The 13,628-nt window shown below is 41.9% G+C and overlaps 1 protein-coding gene across 2 annotated transcripts; it reads left to right on the forward strand.

Moving 5' to 3' along the window:
* The first annotated feature begins 4,566 nt into the window (after positions 1–4,566).
* On the forward strand, positions 4,567–9,112 carry LOC148997304 (uncharacterized). Of its 2 annotated transcripts, XR_016146113.1 has the most exons (6): positions 4,567–4,989; positions 6,759–6,831; positions 6,930–7,017; positions 7,115–7,498; positions 8,754–8,852; positions 8,977–9,112. XR_016146113.1 is itself a non-coding variant. In XM_089119004.1 (4 exons), the coding sequence occupies exons 1-4, from the start codon at positions 4,947–4,949 to the stop codon at positions 7,619–7,621; spliced, it is 711 nt and encodes a 236-aa protein (XP_088975130.1). In that variant the 5' UTR covers positions 4,567–4,946. The 2 variants fall into 2 exon arrangements, 1 of the variants encoding a protein (XP_088975130.1); XM_089119004.1 differs by lacking the exons at positions 8,754–8,852; positions 8,977–9,112 and having other exon boundaries at positions 7,115–7,621.
* The last annotated feature ends 4,516 nt before the right edge of the window (positions 9,113–13,628 follow it).

Below are 13,628 nucleotides of genomic sequence, written 5' to 3' on the forward strand. Positions count from 1 at the left end.
TGCCAGCAGGTGGCGCTATGACTGTGGGTGAATGTCGGCATGTAGATTTGTTCAGGGCGTGACTCTTGTCAAATGTGTAAAATTTCGTGCAGATCTGGGCATTTACAGCCAAGTTAGTACAACTTCCTGTTTCATGGCGAATCTTCGACGCCACGGACACGCCCATCGACGAAAACGCGCAGATAGCACAACTTTACATCGTCAATGCCTTTAGAAGGCACAGCAGAAATTTTAAGTCGATCCGACTAAATCCCTAGGAGGAGTTCGTTAAAGTACGGAGTCTGTAAATCGTCCAAAAATGGCCGCCAAATTCAAAATGGCGGACCTCCTGTCGAGTTTAGGGTATGGGTTCTTGAGGCTTTTTTGTGCGTCTTGATATGATACACGTCCCCACCAAATTTCGTGCATGTAGGTTGAACGTGGACGAGGGGCTAATTTTTTCCAATTTTCTAGGTGGCGCTAGCGTGCCATTTTGCCCCGCCCATCTGCGAAACCCACAAAATACGAAATTTTTCACCAGTCCTGACATGCGTGCCAAATTTGGTGAGTTTTTGAGCATGTTGCGGCCCCGAAAATGGCACTTACTTTGCAGAAAAAAGAAAAAAAAAAAAAAAAAAAAATAACCCTAACAGTTTCAATAGGGTCCTCGCACTGTTAGTGCTCGGGCCCTAATTAAAGCTGCAAGCAGCGATGGGCGGGCCCTCGCACCTGTAGCACGTCGGGGTCTGAGGCGGCCGTGTTGCATTTTCTGAAGCTCAGCCAGTGCGGATGTGCATTTGCTACGCTGCTTCGTTAAAGGTCACTTCCTGTTGCCAGCAGGTGGCGCTATGACTGTGGGTGAATGTCGGCATGTAGATTTGTTCAGGGCGGGACTCTTGTCAAAGGTGTAAAATTTCATGCATATCTGGGCTTTTACAGCCAAGTTACTACAACTTCCTGTTTCATGGCGAATCATCGACGCCACGGACACGCCCATCGACGAAAACGCGCAGATAGCACAACTTTACATCGTCAATGCCTTTAGAAGGCACAGCAGAAATGTGAAGTCGATCCGACTAAATCCCTAGGAGGAGTTCGTTAAAGTACGTAATGAGTAAATCATCCAAAATGGCGGTAAAATTAGAAATGGCCGACTTCCTGTTGATTTTAGGGCATCGCTCTAAGAGACTTTTCTGTGCGTCTGGACATGGTAGATGTACCACAAAAATTTCGTACATGTCGGTCAAACACGCAGTGGGGGCTGCTTCGTTAAAGGTCACTTCCTGTTGCCAGCAGGTGGCGCTATGACTTAGGGTGAATGTCGGCATGTAGATTGGTTCAGAGCGGGACTCTTGTCAAATGTGTCAAATTTCGTGCAGATCTGGGCATTTACAGCCAAGTTACTACAACTTCCTGTTTCATGGCGAATCTTCGACGCCACGGACACGCCCATCGATGAAAACGCGCAGATAGCACAACTTCACATCGTCAATGCCTTTAGAAGGCACAGCAGAAATTTGAAGTCGATCCGACTAAATCCCTAGGAGGAGTTTGTTAAAGTACGGAGTGTGTAAATCGTCCAAAAATGGCCGCCAAATTCAAAATGGTGGACTTCCTGTCGAGTTTAGGGTATGGGTTCTTGAGGCTTTTTTGTGCATCTTGATATGATACACGTCCCCACCAAATTTCGTGCATGTAGGTTGAACGTGGACGAGGGGCTAATTTTTTCCAATTTTCTAGGTGGCGCTAGCGTGCCATTTTGCCACGCCCATCTGCGAAACCCACAAAATACGAAATTTTTCACCTGTCCTGACATGCGTGCCAAATTTGGTGACTTTTTGAGCATGTTGCGGCCCCGAAAATGGCGCTTACTTTGCAGAAAAAAGAAAAAAAAAATAATCCTAACAGTTTCAATAGGGTCCTCGCACTGTTAGTGCTCGGGCCCTAATTAAAGCTGCAAGCAGCGATGGGCGGGCCCTCGCACCTGTAGCGCGTCGGGGTGTGAGGCGGCCGCGTTGCATATTTTGCAGCTCAGCCGGTGCGGCTGTGAATTTGCTACGCTGCTTCATTAAAGGTCACTTCCTGTTGCCACTAGGTGGCGCTATGACTGTGGGTGAATGTCGGCATGTAGATTTGTTCAGGGCGGGACTCTTGTCAAATGTGTAAAATTTTGTGCAGATCTGGGCATTAACAGCCAAGTTACTACAACTTCCTGTTTCATGGCGAATCATCGACGCCACGGACACGCCCATTGACTAAAACGCGCAGATAGCACAACTTTACATCGTCAATGTCTTTAGAAGGCACAGCATAAATGTGAAGTCGATCCGACTAAAGCCCTAGGAGGAGTTAGTTAAAGTACGTAATGAGTAAATCATCCAAAAATGGCGGTAAAATTCGAAATGGCCGACTTCCTGTTGAGTTTAGGGCATCGCTCCAAGAGACTTTTCAGTGCGTCTGGACATGGTAGATGTGCCACAGAAATTTCGTACATGTCGGTCAAACATGCGACGGGGGCTGCTTCGTTAAAGGTCACTTCCTGTTGCCAGCAGGTGGCGCTATTACTGTGGGTGAATGTCAGCATGTAGATTTGTTCAGGGCGGGACTCTTGTCAAATGTGTAAAATTTCGTGCAGATCTGGGCATTTACAGCCAAGTTACTACAACTTCCTGTTTCATGGCGAATCATCGACGCCACGGACACGCCCATCGATGAAAATGCGCAGATAGCACAACTTTACATCGTCAATGCCTTTAGAAGGCACAGCAGAAATTTTAAGTCGATCCGACTAAATCCCTAGGAGGAGTTCGTTAAAGTACGGAGTCTGTAAATTGTCCAAAAATGGCTGCCAAATTCAAAATGGCGGACCTCCTGTCGAGTTTAGGGTATGGGTTCTTGAGGCTTTTTTGTGCGTCTTGATATGATACACGTCCCCACCAAATTTCGTGCATGTAGGTTGAACGTGGACGAGGGGCTAATTTTTTCCAATTTTCTAGGTGGCGCTAGCGAGCCATTTTGCCCCGCCCATCTGCGAAACCCACAAAATACGAAATTTTTCACCAGTCCTGACATGCGTGCCAAATTTGGTGAGTTTTTGAGCATGTTGAGGCCCCGAAAATGGCACTTACTTTGCAGAAAAAAAAAAAAAAAAAAAAAAAAAAAAAATCCTAACAGTTTCAATAGGGTCCTCGCACTGTTAGTGCTCGGGCCCTAATTAAAGCTGCAAGCAGCGATGGGCGGGCCCTCGCACCTGTTGCACGTCGGGGTCTGAGGCGGCCACGTTGCATTTTCTGCAGCTCAGCCGGTGTGGATGTGCATTTGCTACGCTGCTTCGTTAAAGGTCACTTCCTGTTTCCAGCAGGTGGCGCTATGACTGTGGGTGAATGTCGGCATGTAGATTTGTTCAGGGCGGGACTCTTGTCAAAGGTGTAAAATTTCATGCATATCTGGGCTTTTACAGCCAAGTTACTACAACTTCCTGTTTCATGGCGAATCATCGACGCCACGGACACGCCCATCGACGAAAACGCGCAGATAGCACAACTTTACATCGTCAATGCCTTTAGAAGGTACAGCAGAAATTTGAAGTTGATCCGACTAAATCCCTAGGAGGAGTTCGTTAAAGTACGGAGTGTGTAAATCGTCCCAAATCGGTCGCCAAATTCAAAATGGCGGACTTCCTGTCGAGTTTAGGGTATGGGTTCTTGAGGCTTTTTTGTGCGTCTGGTCATGGTAGATGTACCACAGAAATTTCGTACATTTCGGTCAAAGTGGCGGGGGCTGCTTCGTTAAAGGTCACTTCCTGTTGCCAGCAGGTGGCGCTATGACTGTGGGTGAATGTCGGCATGTAGATTTGTTCAGGACGGGACTCTTGTCAAATGTGTAAAATTTTGTGCAGATCTGGGCATTTGCAGCCAAGTTACTACAACTTCCTGTTTCATGGCGAATCTTCGACGCCACGGACACGCCCATCGACGAAAACGCGCAGATAGCACAACTTTACATCGTCAATGCCTTTAGAAGGCACAGCAGAAATGTTAAGTCGATCCGACAAAATCCCTAGGAGGAGTTCGTTAAAGTACGGAGTCTGTAAATCGTCCAAAAATGGCCGCCAAATTCAAAATGGCGGACCTCCTGTCGAGTTTAGGGTATGGGTTCTTGAGGCTTTTTTGTGCGTCTTGATATGATACACGTCCCCACCAAATTTCGTGCATGTAGGTTGAACGTGGACGAGGGGCTAATTTTTTCCAATTTTCTAGGTGGCGCTAGCGTGCCATTTTGCCCCGCCCATCCGCGAAACCCACAAAATACGAAATTTTTCACCAGTCCTGACATGCATGCCAAATTTGGTGAGTTTTTGAGCATGTTGCGGCCCCGAAAATGGCACTTACTTTGCAGAAAAAAGAAAAAAAATAATCCTAACAGTTTCAATAGGGTCCTCGCACTGTTAGTGCTCGGGCCCTAATAACACTAACGAGGTGAAGACAGGTGACACAGATGATAATCACGATGAACAGGTGGAAGATTGAGGGAGTGAGATCAGGTGTGGAAACAAGAGGATCCTGAGATGTGTAGTGAAGACTAAGGCTGCGTTCCAAACCGCATACTTCCCTACTATTTAGTATGGGAAAAAGAGTAGGCGAGCAAAAAAGTATGAATGAATCCAAAAGAGTAGGCGAGAATTACCTGGGTGACGTAGTAATTGTCGCGAGATTCGGACTTAAGTGCGTTCCAATATGCCTACTTTCCTACTATATAGTAGGCGAAAACAGTACGTGAAGGAAGCAGTACGTTCCAAACATCAGTTTTCATAAAAAGAGTAGGCGAGAAGTTCCCGGATGGCTTACTGCTTCCGCCCAGATTTTTGAGTGCTTTTCCACGAGTACTCATGATACTCATCTATCCCAGGAGGCCACGCGAGAGGATACGTCATATAAAAGAAGACGAAGGATAGCTCATACTCGAACATGACGCCAGACGACATGATGATGGACGAGAGTGGTTTCAAATGTGAGTATTAGATATTACCATTCAAATTATCTCAGGTGTTGAACTACTGGACAGTAAACTGTTGAATTGTTGAAGGTGTAAAGACGCTATATAGTATGATACATTTGTGATTTTGCTTTAAATCACATTTTATTGTATAGTTAACAGAGGAGCTCCAGTAAGGACACATAAAGTTACGTCTCTAAACTGGATTTGCATACATTTTAAACCGTATGCATCTGAAATACAATTACTAAATGTTTATTTAATATCTGGTAAGAAAATCTAATAAGAATTGCATATTTCTGCATCTAGTACATATGAAATAGACTTCTGAGTTATGTATGTGTACTATTGTTTAAAGGGCACCTATTATGGAAAATTCACTTTTACATGGTGTTTGAACATACATGTGTGTTGGCAGTGTGTGAGCAAAACCACCCTAGAATGATAAAAATCCACCCAGTGTTTTTTTTACAATCTCAATAAATCATATGCACTGCCTCAGAACGAGCTGTTCTGAGATCCAGGTCTTTGTGACGTAGAACGGGAGACAGGGGTTTGATTGACAGTGTGGCTGTGGCCTAGACCCCGCCCTCGGTGATCTGTACACACCATCCTTCATTGTTTCAACGACGACAGCCGGTAATGTCTCTTGGAAACGTAAATTTATGTTCTGTCGTGGACTCGTGGGTTAATCCTGTTGTTGTGGCTTAAAAGTTAATCCTCAAGTGTGGATTGTCGTCTACTGTTTGCGATCCACCGTCACCCCAGTAACAGTACGTGTATTTTATGATTTTTGAGCAAATAGTCTTTTCAGTCAATGTCAGCCAATTCAATAACAAATGCGTCTAAAGTTATTGCCGTCATAGGATGTCTGTGTATATAATTTAAAACCTTGTTTGTATAGTGTGTAACCACACGTTTATAAATATATATATTTTTAAAGATATTGTATTAAAAACTGCATATATGTTGGTGTTCTGTAAGTTAGCCATCTTCTCACATTTGCCACAGAAGCACCTATGACAAGTAGCTAAACATGACGCCACAGGTCCCTCGCATAAATGTAATTTCGCTCGTACGTTGCAAACTTTATCACAGAATGTATATGTAGTTTCAAAAAATTGCGCTAGTGTCTGTGTGTGTGTGTTGGACATCCATCATTTCAAATGGGATGCGATTACAACTCTAAAGTACATAAAAGTATCAAATAACCATACCGAGACGTACTGGTCCATTCTCATTTGTTTATTCTGCCGGAGTCTCTTCATACTATTTAAATATTCCGATTCAAACGTACTCTGAATGACATTTAATACGGCGCGTCTCTTCACTCTCTCAGTACCGACTGCCTGCCATAGGTATCAAGTTACGCCCTCATCCAATGGCAGGGCGGGGATATGCAGCTCATTTGCATTTAAGGTGGAATACCCCCTGAAACCGCTCATTTTTAAGCAGGCCCCAAAATGACATTTTCAAATGGTTATAATAAATTAACCGTGGGGTATTTTGAGCTGAAACTTCACAAATACATTCTGGGGACACCAGAGACCAATATTACATCTTGTAAAAAGGGGCATAATAGGTGCCCTTTAAGATAATTCACTGTTGTCAACACTGTTTTCATTCGAATGTTTAATACACATAAAGTATTTAAACATAAGTAATCTATTTCATTTGTCCATTAGTACTGTTGAAAAATGGTGGAACAATTATGCTCAACATATCATAGTACAATTGAGCTTATAAATCACAGAGGTAACGTGAGTCTTGTTTGGATGTTACAGGGACGGATGAGCACACGCGGCTGCATGAAGCCCTCTTCACCGGAAAGCGGAATGCTGCCATCAAAGGCTTTGAGTGAGTATACAGAAATAATTAAAAATCAATCTAATTGTTTATTTGTAGTATATTTCAACAGAGATATTACAGCACTTTTGATTTCTCTCTTGCTGCAGATCTTTTGTGGAGGAGCAGAGCTTGCAAGGCAAGGTGACGACAGCTTTTGTAAAAAAGAAATGGGAAAATCTTAAACAAAAATACAAAGTAAGATCATTTTGTTACTTCTAATACAGAAATGAAATTATTCAATATTGTGATGTTAAAATGACTGCTCTTGTATCATGCTTGTGCATTTTCGCAGGATCTGAAATGTCCACAGACGGGGGTGAGCACTGAGGATGGAGAGGCCACAGCAGCGTCCTGGAAGTGGTACACTGCCATGGATGAGGCAATTGGGGGCAGACCCTCCATCTCTCCTCCTGCCCTTGTTGCCTCATGTGGGCTGGATGCTGCTGCGGCCTCTTCATCTTCTTCATCCTCTTCATCCTCAGTGAGGCCAGAGCCAGCAAGAGCAAAGAAAAGGGTGAAAGATCTGGAGGACCTGATCCAGGAGATGGAAGAGAGGGAAGAGGAGAGAGAGAGGAAAGCAGCTGAGAGGGAGGAGAGGCTGTGGAGAGAAATGGAGGAGAAGGAGGAAAGAAGAGAACGGGAGAGACGAGAGAGAGACGAAAGGCAAGAAAGAGAAGTAAGACAAAGAGAAGAGAGATGGCACCGGGAGGCAATCGAGAGAGAGGAAAGGAGAGATAAAGATGCAAAAGAAAGAGATGAAAGATTCCTTTCCGTTCTTGAAATCCTTTCAAAAAAATAAATTCAATGAAAAAAAAAATTACTATGATCATTTGCGTTAAAATGAATTCAATTATATATATATATATATATATATATATATATACTATATATATATATATATATATATATACTATATATATATACACATACACACACAGTACTGTGCAACAACAACAAATGGTGGCCTAAGACTTTTGTGCAATATATGTATATGAAACAAACAAGTTCTAGGCATTCACAGTAACCTACATTATAGACTTCTAGGAATTTATTGATGCTTTAAGATTGTGATAAAATTCATAAATTAAATATTTATGAAGTGATGAATAATTAGTGAATGTAACTTGTGTAATGTAAAAAAAAAAAAAACACTTTACAACACTGGTTTTATTGTAGTGTATTATATGACTTCTAAATGCACACAGAGCTCATGCAGGGATTTTCATGGCAGGTCATTGACGGTTCAGTTCCAGCACACCTGTCTGTAATTTTCAAGTAGTCAGTTATTAATTGGTATAAATTGATTCAGGTGTGTATAATTAGGGTTGGACAATAGCCCTCCATGACTTAAGCTGAACTTGAGACTGTTTACACAAACTACCTTAAATTTTGCATTAACTAGCGTTAGTGAACCCAAGCAAATAATTCAGTCATTATTTACCCCCCTTCATGTTGTATGATCCCTCTGTTTATTTTTTTATTTTTTCCTGAACACATAAGGTGATTTTGGTCAGGTTTGTACTATTGGTTTAATACAAAACCAGTCAATGGACTTTCAGAAGCTTCAAAAGCATCATTAAATAATGCCATGAAGCTTCTGAAAGTTGGGCTCCATTGACTGATATTGAATGAAACCAGCAGAACAAACTTGAGAAAACTCCCCTTTTGTATTTAAACAATACAAAACAGAGGGATCTAACAGCATGGAAGCACATAAATAATTGCTGTATTTATATGTTTAGGTTCACCTACCAAATAGAAATTGTAGTAAATGTATGTATGCATTTTGTGTTACAGTAATACCTTGACAAAATAAGCAGCTTTGAGCGTTTATGCCTGAGACTGATTTAAAAAAAGCATTATAAAAATCAATCACATTTATGCATTTGCCAGATGTTTTTATCCAAAGTGACTAAATGTATTTCTTACAGGGACAATGACCCTGGACAAACCTGGAGTAAAGAGCCTTGCTGATCGACCAGCAATCTTCTGCTAACCAGTTCAGTGGTTTAGCCCACTACACTACAAAGGTATTAAAGTTCTAACAAATATTTGCATGTAACTGTAAACCTAACAAATTACATTTGTCAAGAAACGGAACGCTGACAACATGAATTGTAAAACATTTTAATCTTTTTAATGTTTTAAATGTAGTCGTGCTCATGGAGAGCAGGCACAGGGATGATTGGAGCAGACACCGCCGCAGCCACATTGTCCCGCACTTGTTCTCCCACTCTTGCTTCAAGGTTGTGGGGATCAGGGGGGCCGTCATCAAGGTCTTCCTCATCCTCTGGCTCAACGATGTCCCCATTGGTTAGAGCGAGATTGTGAAGCACAGCGCAGCACGCCACAATCTCAGGCACGAAGGCAGGGCTTACCTCCAAGGCCTTGAAGAAAATGCATCGCCAGCGTGTCTTCAGCATCCCAAACGCTCTCTCCACGATGTTGCGGGCACGGGAGTGAAACAAGCCTGCACAGGGTTCTGTACAGGCTCTCTGTAAGGGGTGATGAGGCAGATGGATGCACTCAGGCAAGGATAGCCTCCATCCCCGAGGATGCACTTGCCTGCAGGTGGATAAAGGCCGCCAGCATAAACAGGGCTGTTCCTCAGCACCCTGGCATCGTGCACAGACCCAGGATATCCCACAAAGACATCAAGGAATTTCCCCCGGTGATCAGAGATGGCCTGGAGTTGGATGGAGTGAAACAGCTTCCTGTTGAAGTAACAGTGGGAGTTACTTGCTGGAGGTTTGATACGGATATGACAGCCGTCTATTGCAGCAACTGCTCTGCTAAAAGCTGGTGACCCAGACAGCTGTGCAAATCCTGCTCCCACTGCCTCCAGGTCATCTCCGGTCGGAAAGCAGATCACCCTCCTCAAAATTCCAATGATGCCCTTGCTCACTCTGTGCACAATGTTATACACAGAGGTCTTTGGGATATCAAAGGTCTGTGACACCACCGTGTATGATGCTGCATGGGCCAGCCAGTGCAGGAACACAAGGACCTCAATCTCCCGTTCCCATCCATGGTCCGATTCCAGTCTGACTGCAGCAATCAGGGACCTGATGGACGGTCACGGCAGAGACAGGCGAAGGTGGGCCCGGTGGTCAGCTGCTTCATCAAGATAAAGCCGCAGAATTGGAACCGCTCTATTGAGATGGCAGTATGATGTGGGGTTCACCGCCTGTAAATACATCATAGTTTGTTAAAACAAAAAGCTTGAATAAAGCAATATTTCATATGGTATTGACTTGTATATGTATTTCTTTATTGTGATGATATGATATCTTTTATTCATTAATTTATTTTAACCATGTTTCATATTAAATATTTATGAATGTTTCAATAAAATATTCATTTAATGATTTCTTGCATTAATCATTGCTTTAAGGAAATTGTATGTATTCACATCAGTGGAATTTTTTCCAGTGTGTATTCATACATCTATGTCATATGACAATACAACAGTTTGCTTGTTTTTCCAAAATATATTATTTTAATGTTGAAATGTTATATAATTAAGTGCTGGTCAGCATTTGTCATTATTGTGCACAAGTGTTGGAGTGGGCTAGTAATGCAATTCATTCTGGGGTAATCTTATTTTTTAAGTAGTAATACTTGCTTTGTTTGAGTATAAAGTCATCAGTCTCCTCCAAAGGCGAGATCTCCGAGCAGCAGCCCGACGTCTCCTTTGTGAACACATTCGTCTTACTATTGCAGACATGCCAACCATTTCAGACGCTGATGAAACCCGTTCTTCTAGTGATTGTACTGATGCAGTGAGATGTCGGTGCACCTGTTGCTCATAACTTTTAAATTGTTGCGCTTGTGATAACGTCGTAGGTCACATGATAGTACGTCAACATGGCGGATGATATCCGAGCGCATTCATACTCAACGAGATTTGGCTATAAAGTACCTACTCTTTTAGCGCTCGATGAGTAAGTACTTATTGAAATTAAGTACCTACTCATTGAGTATGCGGTTTGGAACGCAGCCTAAAGCTGTGTCCCAATGTGAAGGCCGTAGACTTCGAAGGATGCAGCCTATTCGGCCTTCGAAGGACGCATCATGTAGCCTTCGTGGGATTTCCTAATTGCACAACCAGGTTTTCCCTATTACTGCTCCTGGCGCCAAGCAACGGAGCGAGAGTACAGCTGCCACCCTGATCATTCATTTAATGAAACTGAGTAAACAGCTATGGAGACAGGCTATTGTCATTTTTTGTTTTATATTTTACTGGAAATTTTATGTTTTATATTTTATATCTAACCCTACCTAACCCTTTAAATGAGGGGCAATATATATAAAATCACATAATTTCAATTCACTAAAAAAATATTTCGAGTCATGTATTTTCGGCTCAAGAGTTGGCCAGAGCTGGTTTAGTATAAAGTAGCCTATATTATAGCTAGTTTAAATGCATCAACCTTGCAAACACTCAGAGACCCTTACAAAAATAAACAAATATCCAGAGCCATGAATTCTCTTTTGTGTACACATTTAAAGTTGCATGAAATAATGAATAATAAAGAAATACAATACAAGGCTATAAAACCGTTTTTGCATTTCCACTTGACAAAACCATGCAATGCTGATGAATGAGTTAAGATGAATAAGAAAAAAAACTTTTGGCTGTTAACACTGGTTTCTCTGGCTATTTGAGTAAATGAAAACATAATACTTTTACATTTAAATGTGAATTTGCTGTTCACCACCGAACTCTCGGCCACCCTTTTTTTTTTAAATAAAAATGCTGTCGTCACCCGCGCAATGATTTATGATTTATTTATTTTTTTGTGTCCATTTATGTATCCTTCCTTTCACGGGGAAACGAAGGGTGCATTTGGCATCGCTTTTGAATCAGGTAAGCCTTCGTCGCTCTGCAATGACGCAACCGGCCTTCGGAGGATGCATAACTGAATTGGGACAGCCTTCATCCCACCGCGATGACGCAATCGGCCTTCAGATGCGGCCTTTGCGGATGCAGCCTTTGAATTGGGACGTCCTTCGTCGCGCGGCTGTGACGCAATCGGCCTTCAAATACGGCCAAGCGTCCTTCAAATAGAGCCAAGCGTCCTTCAAATACGGACTTCGGAGGATGCAGCCTTCACATTGGGACACAACTTAAGACAGACAGGTACAGACGAAGACTCTGACAGAACGCCCCCCTTTACAAAGGCGTGACCTCGCGCCGTACAGCACAAGTTATTACGCTGTTAACTGTTCCCCCTTCTACTGAGGATGGGGAGGATAATCTTCTCTGCCTTGTGAGGGCACTGAGAACCTATCAGGAGCGTTCTGCGTCTTTTAGACAGACAGAACAGTTGTTTGTCTGCTTTGGTGGCCAATCTAAAGCTGATCCAGTTACTGAGCAAAGACTGTTTAGATGGATAGTGGATATATATATATATATATATATATATATATATATGAAGAGTTCAGATGCAAAAGCCTCTAAATGCCATTTGAAATTTTCTTCTTTAATGATGATTTTTATCAAACTTGTATATTTAAGTTCAGTAATTTCACTTAAATAACAATTAATAGGTAATTATCATTGCCATTTAAGTGAAATCACTAAACTTAAATATACAAGCTTAATAAAAATTATCATTCTAGAAGAAAATTTCAAATGGCACTTAGAGGCTTTTGCATCTGAACTCTTCATATATATATATATATATATATAAATTTTTCTGATTGGCCGATATGTTGGATCTTTTATTTTTTGTCTCTTATTTTGACGGCGCTGATGACTTTTATTTTTGACGGGCGACGCTGGCGCTGAGAACAACAGCCAATGGGCTCTATGCACAGCGGTATTTTCGGTGAAGGTGTAAGGATGCTCGATAACTTCCGCCGATCGTAGAGTCCAATGCAATACCGAGAATTTATATTGAATTTTATACTCCATGGTTATACTAAAGAAACGTTAGTCACAAAAACAGATAAAACAGACACCCCTCGTTGTGTTTATGCTTTTTTTAAACATTGTATTAAATAAACATAACTATATATAAAATTACATCTAAACGTATGTACATTTCGTTTCAAAGACGGGAGGACAGTAAATTTTGAAGACTCTGCCATAATCCCATTTTCCTCCTCTTTAATCTACACAACCGGAAATGGACGAGCATCCTTGCGTCAAATGCAGAACTTATGAGTGCATATAGCCCATTGAGTTTGGCTCCCATTTTAAAAACTCTACAGATTGTTCATATACTCATGGTAAACAGAGATGGTTAATATTTTTGTTGCTGCTTTTATCTGGCAATGTGCAGCCAAATCCAGGCCCTGAGTTGCAGTGTATTCCATTGCCATCTGATGTGAAATCCATGTCTGGTCTGAGTGTAATTTACCTTAAAGGATTAGTTCACTTTTGAAAAAACTTTTGCTGATAATTTACTCACCCCCATGTCATCCAAGATGTCCATGTCTTTCTTTCCTCAGTCGTAAAGAAATTAAGGTTTTTGATGAAAACATTCTAGGATTTTTCTCCATATAATGGACTTCAATGGGAACCGGATGGTTCAAGTATGAAAAGACGGTTAATAACTGTTTCAGATGCAGCTTCAAATGTCTTTAAACGACACCAGACGATGAATAAGGGTCTTATCATGCGAAACGATCGGTTATTTCAAAGCTTATTCCAAAAATTTAACTTTTCTAAGGACAAATGCTAGCCTTGCTATATTTTCTGAGGCGCGTTTGTAACGTCACGTAATACGTAATTACGTTCAAAAGGTCACGGGCGACGTAGCCGGAAGTACAGAATCAAAATCGTCCGACATCGTTGT

The sequence above is a fragment of the Pimephales promelas genome, chromosome 2, assembly GCF_988280905.1.
Source record: "Pimephales promelas chromosome 2, fPimPro1.hap1.1, whole genome shotgun sequence".
NCBI lineage: Eukaryota > Metazoa > Chordata > Actinopteri > Cypriniformes > Leuciscidae > Pimephales > Pimephales promelas.